The sequence below is a fragment of the Vigna radiata genome, unplaced genomic scaffold (assembly GCF_000741045.1).
Source record: "Vigna radiata var. radiata cultivar VC1973A unplaced genomic scaffold, Vradiata_ver6 scaffold_338, whole genome shotgun sequence".
Lineage (NCBI taxonomy): Eukaryota > Viridiplantae > Streptophyta > Magnoliopsida > Fabales > Fabaceae > Vigna > Vigna radiata.
In genome coordinates, this window is record NW_014541820.1 from 123,748 (window position 1) to 141,174 (window position 17,427).

General features: G+C 35.9%; 1 protein-coding gene across 5 annotated transcripts; it reads right to left on the minus strand.

Annotated features, from left to right (window-relative positions):
* Positions 1 to 569: 569 nt before the first annotated feature.
* On the minus strand, positions 570 to 11,841 carry LOC106778404 (sucrose transport protein SUC4). 5 transcript variants are annotated; one of them, XM_014666363.2, is made up of 6 exons: positions 11,133 to 11,840; positions 7,263 to 8,002; positions 6,963 to 7,026; positions 6,817 to 6,860; positions 1,388 to 1,547; positions 570 to 1,086 (listed from the first exon to the last, which is right to left on the minus strand). In XM_014666363.2, exons 1-5 carry the CDS (start codon positions 11,647 to 11,649, stop codon positions 1,389 to 1,391), a joined length of 1,524 nt encoding a protein of 507 aa, XP_014521849.1. In that variant the 5' UTR covers positions 11,650 to 11,840; the 3' UTR covers positions 570 to 1,086; position 1,388. The 5 variants fall into 5 exon arrangements, with proteins under 5 accessions (XP_014521849.1, XP_022631902.1, XP_022631904.1 ...); XM_022776181.1 differs by having other exon boundaries at positions 1,327 to 1,547; XM_022776182.1 differs by lacking the exons at positions 570 to 1,086; positions 1,388 to 1,547 and adding an exon at positions 1,580 to 2,687 and having other exon boundaries at positions 11,133 to 11,841.
* Positions 11,842 to 17,427: the final 5,586 nt, after the last annotated feature.

The following is a 17,427-nucleotide window of genomic DNA, read 5'->3' on the forward strand; positions in this document are numbered from 1 at the left end:
AGCCAATCAAAATATGTGTGGTGTGTGTGAAAAAAAGATATTATGCGAAAGTTGATTGAAAGCAAATCAGGGTGAAGTATATCAAACAAGAATTTATTCCATTATACAAAAGCAGCAAAACGATTGGAGGAATTTGTCCCTAAGCATTCATTATGAATTGAAAAGAAAATATTTAATTTTTTTTTTCAGACTTCAAGGAGAGAGTAAGAAAATCAACAAATATAGTTTTTTTTTTCATAAAAAAAATCTAATAATAACATTAAATGTTCCGTTCAATATTTAATTAAAATATTTCAATTTAATTCATTAACGATTACCCAAATTGATAGAAAAATCGTGAATGAAAAGTAAAAAAATTAAATATAATTAAAATAAGTAGTTTATTCTTTTAGTGATTATGATAAATTAAGAGAAGGACACGTAGTCCTTAAAGCATGTCTTCAAGGCAAGAGCTACGAAGCATTAAACGAAGACGATAAATGAGACCAGTTGTTGAAGAATTTTGTTCTTTTTGAAAGAAAAATACTTATACCAAAATAAGGAGCATTATAGGCATGTCTCCATCAAGGTTTTCAATCAGAAAAATTCACATACTCAGTGTTGGCCACTAAACACGTTCATCCCACTAATACAAACAAGTCACACAAATGTAGAAGATTCCAACACTTCAATATAGAAGCACTAATACACAACCAGAATTGCCTAAAAATAAAAGAATTTTTCATCTCGAATAATTCCAAATCAGCAGCAACTCGTGTTGGTGGGAAAGAATGTTGCCCGAGATGAACTTTAGAACCCATGGAAGATGCCGTAACTACTTTGCAATTAGCCACGAAAGGAACATCTTGCACGGGAAGAACTAATTTACAATGAGGAAGGTCTCCACTGATTGCACAATATTTCAACCAGAATTTGGTGACAGCTTTTATGATATCATATATATTTACATGAGATTCCAAGATGATGGGAAAGGTAATGATATATAAATTTTCTGTTTTAGATCGTTCCTTTGACATCAAGAGTATTCATTCACACCCTTTTCTACAGCTTGTCATGTCTCATGATTTACATAGCCAACCAACCTCACTGTTTTAAACAGACAATTGGCTCATCAGGATCACACACAAAAATTGTTCCCAAAGCTTTCTTTGCTTCAGAAAATAATAACACTCAGAAAAAAGGTCATTTTGCTTCAAATAATGACCAATAATATTAAAGTACAATACAACAAACATACATTTATTTTATTAGAGGACAATTGGGAGTGAAATCTTTGCTCGGGAAAAAGGATACAATAAAAAATAACTATATACAAATTCTTGCTACCTGTTCATTTTCACCCTCCTCCTTCGAAAGGAATAAATGCTTTAACATGAACATGATATACCTCACGCAAGACTTCGAGCCTTTTGAGCACCAGATCGAGGAATAGCCAAGATAGCTATGAGTCCACTGATAACGGTTGAAACAGCTCCCACAGCAAAGGCTGGGGAGTTTCCTCCACCAAATAGCTGATCCCATGGTCCACTTCCCAGGGACACTATTATCTATTAAAAACAAAGTATTATTATGTAATCTGGGACCGAAAACACTTCATAAGTATTGCTCTTTTATAAAGTTTCCACTTAGAGAACACAAAACATTATTAGCTAAAAACTACATACTAGTATGCTTGGTGGGATTAAATTTGACTTTAGCTTTAATTTATTAGAAATGAAAACTTTGCCCACATTACATTAGTGATTTTATTTTATTTTACCTATATTCTAAATAAGGGTAGTAAACAAATTTGTTGAAACAAAATAAATTCAATTTATCTTAGAGGTGCTCCTACAAACAAGAGAATGATTTGCAAATCAATTCAAATTCTATTTCTTGAGGGAATCATAATTTTAGTCCTGTAGAAGTGCGTCAATTTAGTCTTCGAAATTATTAAAATGTCTAAATACTCTAAAATACAAGATTCTCAACTTATTCCATCCGTTACCCCCACTGAACAATGGCAACAAGCGTGCTAATGTAGCGTGTTAAGTGCTCTACCTATGCCAACATTGACCCACAAGTAGCAACCTAGTCATAAGACATCAACACTTTAGTCCCTAAAACTGTAGGCAGCTGCCAACTTAGTCCCAGAAATGATTAAGATCTCATGATAGTTCCAAAATGGATTTTTTTTTTACTACGAACATGGTTCACACAGTATCTAAAATTGAATATCATCACTCAAGTTAATACAATTGTTTTCCTTAGTAAACTAAATGTCAGACATGCTAATGCGGCACATTAAGGATCAGTTTTACTGTTTTTATTTCTTATTCTCATTTTTCTATACTTTTTAATTACAAAAATAACACCTTGATTTCAATTTGTTTCATCTTATCAAAGACTCGTGTAGAAAACATTGAAAACAACTTTTCTTTGTTTGTATGTTTCGTTAACGACCATCTAAAAATTGAAAACAGAAATCAAAATCAGAAATAAAAGCACAAGATAACGGACTCTAATTGGCATGACAGCTCCCATGTGGCAGCCCATTCACTGGGACCATTCTAACAATTTTGGCAACTTTCACCTTCTTTCAACTTCTTCCTCCAGTTCAGAACCGTCCCAAGAACTATAGAAATAAAGCTTCAAAAGGAACAACACATTGGACATGATATTGGCCAATATAGGACCATTTGTACAGCCTAGACAACAAAAGAAAGGCATGAGTGGAAGTTGGAGTGCATTTGCAATCTCATGGGTCAATGGTTGGGAAAACAGCAACTTTTATTTTTTGCTATGGTTTATAATACGAGTGGACAAAATTAACTTAACTACACTAAACTATCAATTAACTACACTATATTAAACCAAAAAATTGAATTGTGTTACAATAAAAAATGAACTACACTATTTTATAGTTGGTTTAAACCTCTTTTTGGTCTCTAAGTTATAAGCGGATGTTCAGTTTAGTCCCCGTTTTTAAAAATGTAAANCTTTGGTCCCTAAGTTATAAAAAATGTATCAAATGAGTCCTTTTTTTACTTGAAATACTGTTTTTGGTTGTTTCTTAACAACTGCTACATCTTTAGATTGCTCTGATTTGTTTCTTAATAATAACAGCACTTTAGATTGTTCTTTGTACTTTGACCATGAATATCAAAAAAGGACTCATTTGATACATTTTTTATAACTTAGGAACCAAAGGTTTACATTTTTAAAAGCGGTGACTAAACTGAACATCCGCTCATAACTTAGGGACCAAAAAGAGGTTTAAACCTTTATAGTTTAGTTTTAAAAAACCGAACCTTTAAAGTTACAGTTCAGTTAACTACTCATTAACTTAAAACTAATTCATTTTATACTTTTCGCTTGTGTTACAATTTAGTTTGGCTAGTGTCGATTAGACCAAACTTTGGTCAGGCCGACTTAGCCAAATTCGATCGATTTTCGACCAGAGTTGACTCGCCAAATTCGGTCAATTTTTGGCAAGGGCCAATTAGTCAAATTTCGGTTGGGACTGACTCGACCGAGTTTCGACTGTGCCTGACTCGATTCAATCGTTCCTGACTCGACTACATTCAACCAATTTTTGCCTAGGGTTGACTCGGCCAAATTCATTTTCGATCGGGACCGTATCGACCATTTGTGGTTGTCCCAACTGAATTCCGCTAATTTTCAAACAGTGTCGACTAAGTCGAATTCGGCCAATTCCGATTGGGACTAACTCGGCTAAGTTTTGGTCATGGCCATCCCATCTGAATTCGGCAGATTTTCGGTCAGGGCCAATTAGGCTGATTTCGATTAAGACTGAATCGAGCATGTTTTGACCATGGTCATTCCAACCAAATTGGTCCAAATTTCTACTAAGGCCCCCAATTTTGGTCAAGATCGACTTCACTAAGTTTTGACCTTGCCTATCTCGACCAAATTTCGGCCCCGGCCTGTTTCAACAATTTTCCCATTGGACTGTCTCAACCTTTAGTCTAACCCAAGACATCTTAACCTTTTAATTTTGTTGTTTATGGGAGAACCTATATTCTTAAGTGATAACAAATCTTTCCTATCTACCTAGTTAATTTTTCTTTTTTTTCAAGGTTTTTAAATAATAGTTCAATTATGTTTGTTAGAACAAAAAATAGTTAGTTCAGTTCAGATGAACTATTTTTTTATTCAATGCAATTTTGAACATTTAAGTGCAGTTCAATTGTTTAGTGGTTCAATTAATTTTGTCCACCTCTACATATCTATGTGTGTTTAATTATTTATAATTGTTTCTGTTTTTTTTTTTTTGCTAAAGACTTAATTAGGATTAGTTGGTGAAGCATTTATCAAAAACATTTAAAATAACTAAATTTTAAATTGTATAACTTGATTAGGATAAAGATTCAATGAAATTGAATATCGTGAACTCATCCTAGTACCTTTTTAATAATGCATTTCTAATATGATTATGATATTTACAACAAGTAGTCCTAAGGAGTTCTAAACTTTAATGTGAAAAAAGAAAAAGCCATTTTCTTAATTATTCTTAAAAAAGATTTCCAAGATAGAATTATTAAGAGATTTGTTTATGGGGAACCTATGTTCTTGAGTAGAGACAAATCTTTTCTATCTACCTAGTTTTATGTCTTCTGTTTTTTTTATAAGGAACCTATATTATGAATGAAGTGGGTAAATACTACCTTTTTTAGTGTTTTAATTCAAAAATATGCAATTCGGTTCAAAATTAGTGTAGTTAAGAAACAAGTTAAGGTACTAGCAATTAAGTTCAATTCATATTACAGTTCATTGCAGTTTAGTATAATGCAATTTGATAGAATAAAAAATAGTTCAACTCAGTTCGTCAGAACTAATTTTCAATTTAGTTCAAGCAAACTAGTTTTTGGTTCAGTGCAATTTTTAACACTGCAGTTCATTATGTCCATACCTAGTTTACAACCCGTATCATTAAGCAACTTGTGCTAGGTACAAAGCTATCTTGACTGTGCAAATGATCATAGTCATCATTGTTTCTTCTGTGTTGCTCCTCTAAAAGTCCCTTATGCTTCATATTCTAGATACAAAAGGTCTTTGGGGACACGAATATTGAAATTGGGTGTATCTATTGCCAAAATAGAGGCCCACGCTACTTTCTAAATAGGAGATAGCATGTGCTAATCAACAATTTCACTATTTACACCAACAAAACGCCAAAAGTAGATAGTAACCTGCTATAACAAGTATTTTCGGTAGTTGCCCATGTGAGCAAAAGCTTTGCTTCAGTGTTAAAATGCATGGTGACACAAAAGAAATCAGTGATAGGGTAAATGATGCACTCTCTCTTAAAGTTCTGATTCTTCATATTCTTGGGTTGAAATGATTGTTTTAATAGAAGAGGCCAAAGGTGAATGTTACAGAAAATTGGCCTTGCGACTGGTTTGCCACATATGGATGGATATAGGGGAGCCATATCAGCATCTCTGACATTGTTTGTTAACTGAGGGGGCTGATTGAACTAATTTGAATAGTCTTCAAATGCCTGAACTATTTTAGAATTTTAATAACTTCTGAGACTAGGTTAACATTCTTCTACAATTTTAGGGGCTGAAATAGCCTCTACTTTTTTATTTTTTGTGCAAGTTCCAAATGAGGAAATTGACAGCCAAATCTACATTCAATGTAATCCTATCAAATCAATTTCGTATTTCTATGATTTCAAACACAACAGCTAATGTGTGAACTCTTAATGCAAGTGGCTTCTTTCAAATATAAACACGTTTGTTAAAATATCCTACAGTTTCTTCATGGATCATATGGTTCACTCCGCTAACGGTAAGTAAGATATGTGAGACTAATTGCTTAGTGCAAGATTAATGGGATTCATTTTATATTTCCCAACGGGCTCCCATACCTACTATCCTTGCCTATCTAAACCACTTATGTTTGTGGAAAAAAAGGCAGCAGGAAATGTCTTTTGATACGCAACTGACTTCACAATTTATGTATACCATATTGAGATATGCCAATTTCTTGAAATATTATATTCAGGAGGAAACAGAAGTGCACTTTATGTTCATCATAACAATGTAGTAGAACAAAAAAATGTCACGCTGGTTAAATTTACTCTTATCCAACAATAACTGTTCTAGGGACTTAAGACCCATTGTTTTATAGAGTGAAAGAAACTGTAGATAATGTTACTCGTGACTGTCTTAATACCTTGAAACTGGATAAAAACTAATTGTTGGGCTCAGAAAATGAAAACACTACATTCTAAAGAAGGATAAAAATGTAGTTTTTGCGCAAGGTTTAAGCACAAAGAAAAAATATCCCCCTCACATGGAGCTTCCTCCTCCAACACATGAAATAACAATCTGACTCCTTAATTTCCTTTTACTAACGGGACTTTCCAAGGCTCTTAAAAAGAAACTCTTATTGGAAGCTCTATAGCTGTCGCAACAATACTAAATACATTCCAAGAGATTCCATGTGCTAGCTGAAAACGAAAATTACTGCAATTATATTCAAAATCAAATTCTGATTTTAGGATATTCTCCCCCACAGAAGTGGTAGGCAAATGTGTTTTTGTACAGAACTTGAGAAGCTTGTGTGAATCAGGACCCCTATTTACATTCAGTTCAGTATTCAAGATTACATATTGAATTAAAGAAGTAGACCTAGATCAAATGAAAATCTGCTAAGAATATATTTTATACTACAATGTTGAGATTATTCTCTATTTATATATTATATTTTTATCTTACCTCTAGACAATGTGATATCTCAAACAATACATACTTCAAAGTAAAGGCAGTTTGACTTCAATCATATATTTATGCAAAGAAGAAATACCTGTGGGACCACTATTGCCAGATTTAGGACACCCATTGATAACCCTGCAAAATACCAGCAATCCATATAAATAGTTCTACAAATATAAATAGTTAAACACACACGTACTCAAGAAATCATAAACACTGTAATGAATAGAAGTCAACCTTGGCCAAGTCCTAAAGACTCTATATGTGTGGAAATTAGGGCATATGGAACACTATAAGTGATCTGCAATAAATAAATATTAATCAAACAATATTTAGTACCGTTTACAAATTTCAATTTCTAAGAACAAGTTATACTAAAATAAAATGTATGACAAGGGTTCCCCCCAAAAAAAATTAAGAGATTGTACAAGATAGGACAAAATCAAGTCAAATAATATAATTCATATGTATTAGTCTATATTCAATGTTGATAGGAAAGGAACAAAATGCTTTGTGCAGTAGAATAGGGCAACTTACTGCCAGGGGAAACCCAAGAATAGTAAAGATAATCAATGCGGCTATCACAATGCCAGGTGGAGGTAGATCTTTGCCTGCATAGCCTATGCTACTTGCCACATAGGTTAATACAAGCATTGCAAGAAAGCAAAATGTCATCACGATATTTGAGATTCCCCACACAAAACCAGCCCCCCTCTTCCTGCATAACCTTTCCATGAGCAATGATGTCAATGCAAGAACAACTGAATTAAGCAACAAACCAAGTGCTCCCATTCTAACTCCAGTATCATAAATGAGGCCTTGATTTGGATCACCACCATAAATCTCTCGACCCATCCAATCAGTATCAAATAGAGTAAATGGAAACCACCCAATCCATGTGAGAGCAGTAACAGACAGAATTATCCAGACAGGGGTTGAAAAATATTTGAATGTCCCAAATAATTCCCACATGAAAGCTTCTTCGGCACTACCTGACTCCTCGACCACTGCTTCAGCGTGGGCCACCGTATTAGAATTTAGAGGCGCTTCATGAGCTGCCATGATGCTGATATATGTTGTGACCGCAATGAAAGCAATGTCAAGAAAGAAAGCAGACTTGAGATTTGCACAACTAATTGTGCAAGCAGGGGAAAGTGTAAAAGGGAAAACCTTGTACCAACCACTGTATGATCCAGTTGCATAGCCAAGAATATTACCAACGGCCATAAACAGTGAGTAGTAAGCATTTGCAACCCGTGTCCTTCGAGGATCCTTGCCTAACATTCCAAAGAAGATGAACATTAATGTCTTTCCGTTTTCCAAGTTGATCATTTTCGTATAAATGATGACAGACGCAATGAAAACATGATTTTTTTTGGTTCATGAGGGGAGGGAGGGAATTCCCACAAAACACACAAGACTCTACCTCTATGAAATGAGCATTTATACGTCCAAGTATCAGAGATAGTTACAGAGACATAGAAAGATGCATAAAGTCTTGTGAAATTTATTGAGACAATTTAGGTCATATGTTATAAAATCAAAAGATAATTTCTATATCCATTTAATTTAATTGAGAACTGAATTCTATAATATGGCAGAAGATTGTATAGGAAGTGGAAAAACAATTTCGGTCAATAGAGGAAATTTATTTTCAAATAAGGTTGCTATACCCCACCTTATCAGTTGCCACATGTGTTTAGACACATGAGAGTGAAACTACTTTTCAGTTAGTACATTAGCAGTTATAAATAGTTAGAGTATAGATTCTGCTAGTCGGATTAGTTGGTAGCAGCTTACTCTTTTCTGTCACAACAGTTTACATTGTATATAACATGTACTTGTTAACAAGTGTGAAAAACATCGTTCTTCTCATTCAAATTTCTTAGACACCTCTAAATTTGATGACATTTATTCAGCTTTTTGAAATAGAAGTTTCATTATTTCAGGCTCTTATGCCACTATAACATCCAGCAGATATCCCATAATTTAATATGGTATCGAATCTTATCATAAATCTAATCTTAGACAACCCTCAATCGTCCAAAAATCTACCTAACCCTGCAGTTTTCCCATGCAATATTAAAAGGAAAAATAGTCCCACAATGTCCACAGTTCAGGTTGCAATCTTGGTTATTAATGAGAAGGTAGAGATCCCATATCAATTATAGATATGGCCAAGTAGAACATATAAAGGCTTGAGCTACCGTTATCTCATGAGCAAGCATTTTGAGTTGAGTCAGGCTCATACCAAATTCAAAATGATAACAGAGCCCATCGTCAATCAAGTATTAGTCACTCTTAACTATTCCAAAATTTATCTAGGTCTGCAGCTTTCCAAATGAAAAAAAAAAAAAAAAAAAAAAAGTCTTACAAAGTCTACGTTCCAGTTCAATGCAAATTAAGCTTACAAAACTTAGACAATCCTCACCTTACAAACTCACTTTTAGGGTTCACTCGGGCACAACTCAAATATTCAACGTTGTATTAGAGCCTATTTTAAATCTAATGCTAGATCACCGCAAATCAAGTTCTAGAGGCTATAAAAAGCCTATGTGAATCTAAAATTTATGTTACCCTCAACTATCTAAAACTCTACCTGGTCGGTCAAATCTCCAGATGTCACAATTCCTGTGCATGAGGATCCCTCAAAGACAACAGACAAGGACAGAGTAAAGCTTATAAAGGTTTGGAGGGTCCTCACTTCATGAGCTCATCTTTGGGATTATTGAATTAGGCTCAACCCCAAATTCTAGACAAACCAAGGGTAACTAGTCATGAGGGGTGAAGAGAAAACAAGCCAAAATATTACTTACGTTAACTTCTACGCTACACCTCCCCATAGAATCAAAACCATTCTTTCATGAAAAATCTAAATCACAGCTTATCTAGTTTTTCTAAAACCAAGATCGTCCAAACGAAGTAACACAAGGATTGTGATCCAAGGGGGTGCCCACTAAACCAGCTAACAGTCACCGGAGAGAACCTGACATTCAGCCAGCAAAAACCATCAAATGTTGGTTCTTCCCTTAGGTAGTAGTTTCAAATTTGTCACTGCTGTGAATATGATTGCTAATTCAAAAGTTATAGAAATATTAACTCAGACGAAAGATCATGACCTAAGAAAATAAATTCTGACAAATAGATGACCTTAACTACAGAACCAAAGGCTCAATCCAAACATAAACCATAATCACATCCTTAAAAACATATCAAGTTCAAGTGTTAATCAACATTGAATAAAAAAAAAATGAATATCAGGGACAGATACTAGTTGTAGCCACATTAATAAACAAAACCATGGTTTCAATTATCAAATACTTGGCAGTAAACACTAATTTCTATATAATCATATGTATACCCTTTTTTTCTTCTATGTACGTACACATGTTGTTTTTCCCTTTTTTTGATTTAAAAACGTAAGACATTTACAATTCAACAAGCAAGGATGTAACTAAAGTAAAGTAAAAATCTAGCAAACCCATGAGTTTAAAGCAAGACAAGAACCAGTAAACAAATCTAGCAACAGAAGAAGCATGTAATGAAAAAGATAACACCCCCTGACTCCAACAACACGACTAGAATGCAGAGAAAGTGTACAATGACCTGAAGACTTAAATTTTGTTTCCCCAGAGCTTCCTAGTCGCCATTTTGACGCAAACTAATTAAGTGTCACTACTAGCCTTATCCCAACAAAATAACCCTTAACAAAAGACAATTGAATCTTCGCGTTTTTGACGCAAACTAATTAAGTGCCACTACTAGCCTTATCCCAACAAAATAACCCTTAAAAAAGACAATTGAATCTTCGCGTTTTTCACTTTACATTTTTACGTTCTGCTTTCTCCGTAACAAAAATAGAAACAAGTTGGCAATCCATACAATAGCTCAATCTAAACAACTTTCCATACTAGCCTTATCCCAACAAAATAACCCTTAACAAAAGACAATTGAATCTTCGAGTTTTTCAATTTACATTTTTACGTTCTGCTTTCTCCGTAACAAAAATAGAAACAAGTTGGCAATCCATACAATAGCTCAATCTAAACAACTTTCCAAACCAAACGCCAAATTTAACATTAAGTACAAATTTCACGGTAGAAGATTTGGTCAAACATGGTCAACGGTAACACGCATGCTGATCATAACGGTCAAAGTTCAGTAAATGAACCAAGTCAAATGCAATAAACATAAGCGAAATCGCGCAATCTACGAAACAGAGTAGGATCCAAGAAGAGACAAGGAAGTCAACTAGGTCGCTCGATCTTCGTTGAATTGAACACCTCAGTTGCATTCGCAAAATCAACTCACAAAAAATCAATTAGCCGAGAACAGTGATAACTTGAATTAGGAATTGTAAATTGTGAATTCAATATCTGAGATAGGAGGAGAGGAATCAAAGCATACTGGTGAGATCACTGAGCAAGGCTCGACAGGGACCTTGCGTGACGTTGTTGGCGACGTCGAGGATCCAAAAGCCGATTATGAAGACAGTTATGGCAGCTGGTCGGTAGGTGGCGGTGTCGCCAAGGATCCAGCCGATGTCGGCGGCGTAGGCGATGATGACGACGGCGATCACGATGGAGACAGCGCCGACGAAGATGAAGGGGCGGCGGCGGCCGAAGCGGCTGGTGCAGCGGTCGCTCATGTGACCAACGAGAGGCTGGACGAAGAGGCCGGAGACCGGGCCGCAGAGCCAGATGATGCTGGCCCATTGGTGAGGGATGCCAAGCTGCTGGACGTAGGGAGTGAGGAGGGAGAGCTGCAAGGCCCAACCGAACTGAATACCGCTCGCCACTGACGCCACGCGCAGCAGCTGGCGCAGAGAGGCTCGGGCCCTGACCGGCTGCCGCGGCGCTGCTGACGTAGAGGGACGGGCTCGGGAGCGGGAGTGTTGGCTGCGGTTAGCCTCGGGATTCGGCATCGCAGGTGGCGGCACTTTTCCCGGTGCCCCCTCTCTCTAACGAAAACCGTTTCGTCAGGTATGACACAAGAGAGAGAGAGTGTGTGTTGTGTGGTCTGTTTCTGTGGCGGTTCGTCTGTGGTGTGAAGCAGAAGCAAAGGTGGTGCGGTAAGGTGCAGTTCAGTGCGATTCCGTTGTAACTTGCGAGGTGGGACTTGTTATCACCATATTCGACCTCTTAGCCACACTTATTTACGAAACTGCCCTCCTGTTTATCATTCCTAATTCTACACTCAATTTTAGTTAATAAGTGATTAAAGTTTAGTTATTAAATTAGCTTAAATCCAATTCAACTGAAAAGAAAAAAAAAACATTAAAAATTAAACAATTAAGAAACATCATACAAATAAATGGATAATTTGGTCAAAACAATATGAAATGAAGTGTTGATGATAGTAAGATTCTTAACTGTATTATTACAAGTTTAATTTCGAAATCATTTGATTTGAGAGAAGATACATTTAGGGATATTTTAGTCACTTAAAATATAATGAGAATAATATTTGTCTTGTAATTATGAAGAGAAGTTCAAGTGGTGAATGAAACGACAAAGGAATTGGATAGGAACGGATTCATTTTAAATGTGTTTTAATATTATTAATTAATAATAGTGTTAGGTTAATAGGTAGGGTGTGACACAAGATTAGGGATAAAGAAAAGGTGGTGGGAATGGGTTGGCAAGGCTAATTAAGTAATAATAATTATTGGTTAGAAAAATGGTTCACTGATTAGAAGATATTTTGCCTTCGGCTTTTGGCTTTTGGCTTTTGGCTTTCGGGAGAGTAACTTAAAGTGCATCATAGTAGTACGTAGGTATAGTATGTTTATACGTACATATGGTATATGGGCCAAGTCTTTGTTTTTTGTGGGGTAGAATATCCTAAACTGACCCTCATTCCCCATTATTTGTCATTACTCATTCTGTTCTTAGTACTTGTCTTATTTCCATTAAGGGCAAAAAAAAACTTACATCATACTTTCTGTTTTTCTGAACAAATACGATGCAAACAAAAAGGGTGTATTGTATTTGTATTCGTATTCGTATTCCTATACAAATGTCTGCGATAGTAATGTTTTTAAAATATGATTGCCTGCAATTCACGTTTAGAATTGAAGAAAACAATATGTTGTATACAGTAAAGAAAAACGATTTGTGAAAATAATTTTCTTAAATCTCACAAGGAAAAGACAAATGATATGATAAAAATAGAAAATATTAAAAAATATAGTAGAAAAAGATGGTGTATTAAATTAATATGGAAAACAGTGATGGAGGTGTTAAGGTAGGGGCCACAGAGCATGCACTTCAATCATTTTGGTTAATTGCATGACAGAAGAACTTGAGGCAATTACAACACATCGTATTTGTGAGCGTGGTTTACTCTGGAATTTCGTTATTCCTAGGTTTCGGTTCGACTTAGGAACATAATAAATAAACCCATTTTCTTCTAAAATAAAGTTAAGAAAATTGTCGTGGTCGTGAAAGATGCAAGATTGATTCATCTATTTGATTCGTACTGAAGTAAAGTCACGTGCCAGATATTTTTGTGGGGGTGACGTCAACGTCATGTTCATTCGACCTCGACACTAATTTAATTTCGACCTGGATGCACAATCAAAAGTGATTCTACAGTTTGCATTTAAGGGGAAAAAAATTATTTTGATTTACAAACAAATGTACCTACAAAACGTTGACAAAATGATGCATTTTTTTAACAACAATCTAACTAAGAAAAAAAGAATAGATTTTTTATGTTTAATGAGAGGGAGAATTTTTTATCCAATCGTGAAAGTGGTTGACACATGCAACGGATCTCATATTCTATTTAATGTTTAAATCAAATAAAATAATGATTGGTGTTATTAGAAAGTGAAAAAGTATTATACAAAGATTTTACAATTTTAATTCTATGAATTTCTTCGATTTTTGGTTTTCTAAATGACTTGTCTTCCTTCTCTTTAATATTTATCTTCTATAAAGGTGAGTGGAGGTTATGTATGTAAAACTCTAGCACTCAATTTAGTTTCAAACAAAATAGAATATTAAGTATAATTAATGAGAACATAAAAAAAACCTTGAAATTGTGCTATTTATAATATGTTTTCCTATGTTTGTGGATTTTTACTTAAATCGGTCTAGGTTTGACCCAATGATTTATTTGTCTTTTTTAAGTCAGTATTTGATCATATTTTGTTAAGTTACAAAGTAGTCGATACACCATTGATTTTGATATACCAAACGACAATCGACCAGACTGCTTAGTGGTAGTCATCATGCAAGCTGGACCTATTTAGGTGCAGGCACTAGTGCAGAAAGGGCTTTAGACATCTGTTATTATGGGCTTTTAACGTCTTTTTCATAACTGATATCATTACGGATGACGTTAATGGGACGTTGAATTTTCATTAACAGACGTCTATACAGACATCAGTTCGTGCCATGTCCGACGTCAATAAACGTTGTTGTAGGCCTACACCGACGTCTAAGAGCACTATAAAGACTTCGAACATGTTACTAACCGACGTCTAAGGTCACTATAGACGTCGGTGTATGCATTAACTGACGTCTAACATAGTCGTTGTGTTTTAGTGTAGTTTTGTTCCTGTCTTTGGATAGCCTAGTAGCACACTCTGTCTTTGCTAGTTTCCCCCCAAAACAAGCTTGCGTCTTTTGAGTTTCTCATGACATTTCAATCCAAAACCGAACCTGGGTTCTTGCCTAGTTTCATTTTCAACCGCAAGAGGGAAAAATTACGGTGCAACGATAACTAGGCAACGACCCAGGATGGTTTTTGGGTCGAAACGCCATAAGAAATCCAAAAGACGCCGCTTATCTGGGAGGCAACTAGCAAAGGCAGAATGTGGTACTACGTTACCCCAAGAGAGGAACAAAACTGCACTAAAACACAACACAAGGAAAACAAATTTTAATCAGTTGAACCAGAAGATAATCGATGAAAGACTAATATGATCATATTGAACAAAGTTTAAACAGTTTAAATATAAAAAAAAAAAGACGCACTTGGAATGCAATGCTGCAAGAGAGAAAAAGTAGAGGAGGAAGACGATGATGTTTGCGAAACTGCAAGTCTGGGATTTATTTAACATGAATTAAGACGTCGGTTGCTACAGAAACCGACATCTATAGTCAGCTAGACGTCGGTTATCTCACTATAATATGACGTCCAAGATAACTTTTAATCTGCCTTTTGCATGCACCTTAGACGTCGAACACACGGGCCGTAGACGTCTACAGTGCTGATCAGAATGACGTTTCAATTCCGGTCAAGGAAGTAGACGACGGTTGTCCTGGGGCGCCAACGTCTATAACATTTTAGACGTCGGCCCCCTTCTACTAGACGTCGAAGTGCCTACGAGTTTGGTAAGTAGCATTAATTACAGCCACATAGATGTCGTTCCCCCAGAAACTCGACGTCTATATTGCAAAAATTGACTGTCTTCCTGCCTTCCTGACAGGCCCATTGATGTCAAGTTAAGGGAGCATAGACGTCAATAACATTATAGACGTCGGTTTTTTATTACGTGACGTCTAAGGGCCTCGGAATCAGGTGAAGAGCATTAATTGCAACCAGGTAGATGTCTGCCCCCCTCACAACCGACGTCAATGGGGTAGAAAAGACTGTCTTCTCGCATACCTCAGGCCCTTGGACGTCTGGTTAGGGCAGAACAGACGTCTACTATATCATAGACGTCGTTTGCCCTAGAAACCGACGTTTTGTTTACCAACTTATTTACGGTAATGCCACCATTCATTAATATACGTCGAGCTACCCTTTAACAGACGTCTTATGGGTGACGTTAAACAACGTTTTTGCACTAGTGAGGTGTAAGATCCAAGAAAAATAAAATTCTACAAAGAGTAGGATGAACATGGACGACATCAATTAATATAATAAATGATAAGTTATATAAAAGTGAAGTGTAGCACAATTGATTAAAGCTCCTTGTTATGAGTTGAAGGTCACGTGTTTGATTCTTTTTATGTGCACTCGATGTGTTTTAAATAAGTATATTTTTTTACCGTTTTAGTTTTTGGTGGAAGGTGAAGAGATGGAAATAGATTCATCGTAAGGTGAATTATGAAGCAGTTTTAAGAGTGAATGTACCATAGTTTTTTTATAGGAATGTGAGTTAGTGATACAAGTAAGAGACAAGACAAGAAAGAAGTTGTCTAAGAGAATTAAGGTAAGGGGTGTTAACCTTATTGTTTGTCTCTATGTGGATTTTGAGTATGTTGCATAAGGGGAGCTTTTCTAATTTTTCTCGTCCCTATATGTTTTTGTATACATTGAAACAACTTGTAGTGATATGTTCTTTTGTTTTTTCTGTATAATTCTGTTATGAAAGGTCAAAATGTTTTGTTGTTGGTGGTATACTGTAAACACATGTTTGATGGAAGTGCGTGTATTCATTTGTGTTATATTTTTGTATTAGGGAGGAAATTTTACTTAAGTATATATTCTATTGTATGTTGTTGAGATTGTTGATGATGGAATCCTGCCTCATGTAGTCCTCTTTTATTGTACTTTTACATTTATTGTATCTGTAGCTTAGTTTGTAATGAGCTTGGGTCATTATAAATACCCAAGAGCCTCTCTTGTATTTTCACTTTTGAGATTAATGAGAATTAACTTTTCTGAATCAGAAAATAATTCTCTCTTGAAAGTCATAGGCTAGAGAGTCCAAACACTCCCTCTAGCCAACTTCCAAGCACCTCTCATTCTTCCATTTTCCAAAATTCCACCAGTGCTTTCTCTCTCTTCAACGCTACGCCACACATCGTCTGCCAAATATTCAGCTTCTCGTGCAAACCTCAACCATTCCTCCTCTGACACGTCTTTGCTCACGCGTCAGCCTCAACAAATCTCATTCGCGCTTCAGACATTCCATTCATTCCTCAGATTCACTCTCAGCGTCGTCTTCGTCAAGAGATATTTCCTCTCTCGAGCTCGTCTTCATCTTCACCCGTCCGTCAAACATAGATCCACCATCGATGCCCGTTTTCACCAGTAAAATCCATTTCTCCTCACAGATCTACACTTTCCTCTTCCAACTTTGTGTTCCTAAACCCTAGAACCTTTGTTCCTAGGTTTTCCACCATCTTTCACTGATCGTTTTCCATTTTCTTCCGATTAAAAGCCTTTCCACTTATCGTTCTTCATTATTCACCGACCAATCGTTGTTTTGAACCGATTAATCGGTTCGTTTTGAGTCTCTCACCATTTTAGGGTTTCTTTTTGACCAATTAGGGTTTCTACCGTTCGATTTAGGGTTTATCCATTACTTAGGGTTTTCTTCGAGTCAGCTCTTCGATCTAGAGCTTCACATACATTTTCTACTGCATCCATCTCGTCGGAGAAGCTAGGAGGAGCTTTTGCATCGCGCCAATCGGTCAGCTCCTCAGGCTTCGTCCATCAAGTGGTAGTCAGAGCTTCGGTTCTTCCACACGTCAAAGGTAAGTATCTCGTTTCTCTCTGTTCTGAGTATCCTTCAATTTTTGAGTCGTGTTTATTTTGTTTTTCTTGATTCGGTGTTGTCTAAGTCTTGCTTTGTCTCGTGTTGATTTTGAGTCTGAGTATATTGTGATTATGTGCATTATCCTGAGTGATCTGTCTCGTGTTGATTTTGAGTATGAGTATGTTGTGATTCTGTGCATTATCTTGAGTGATCTGCAATTGCAATTGAATTCTATATTGTGTGTTGCGTCAATCTAAGCTT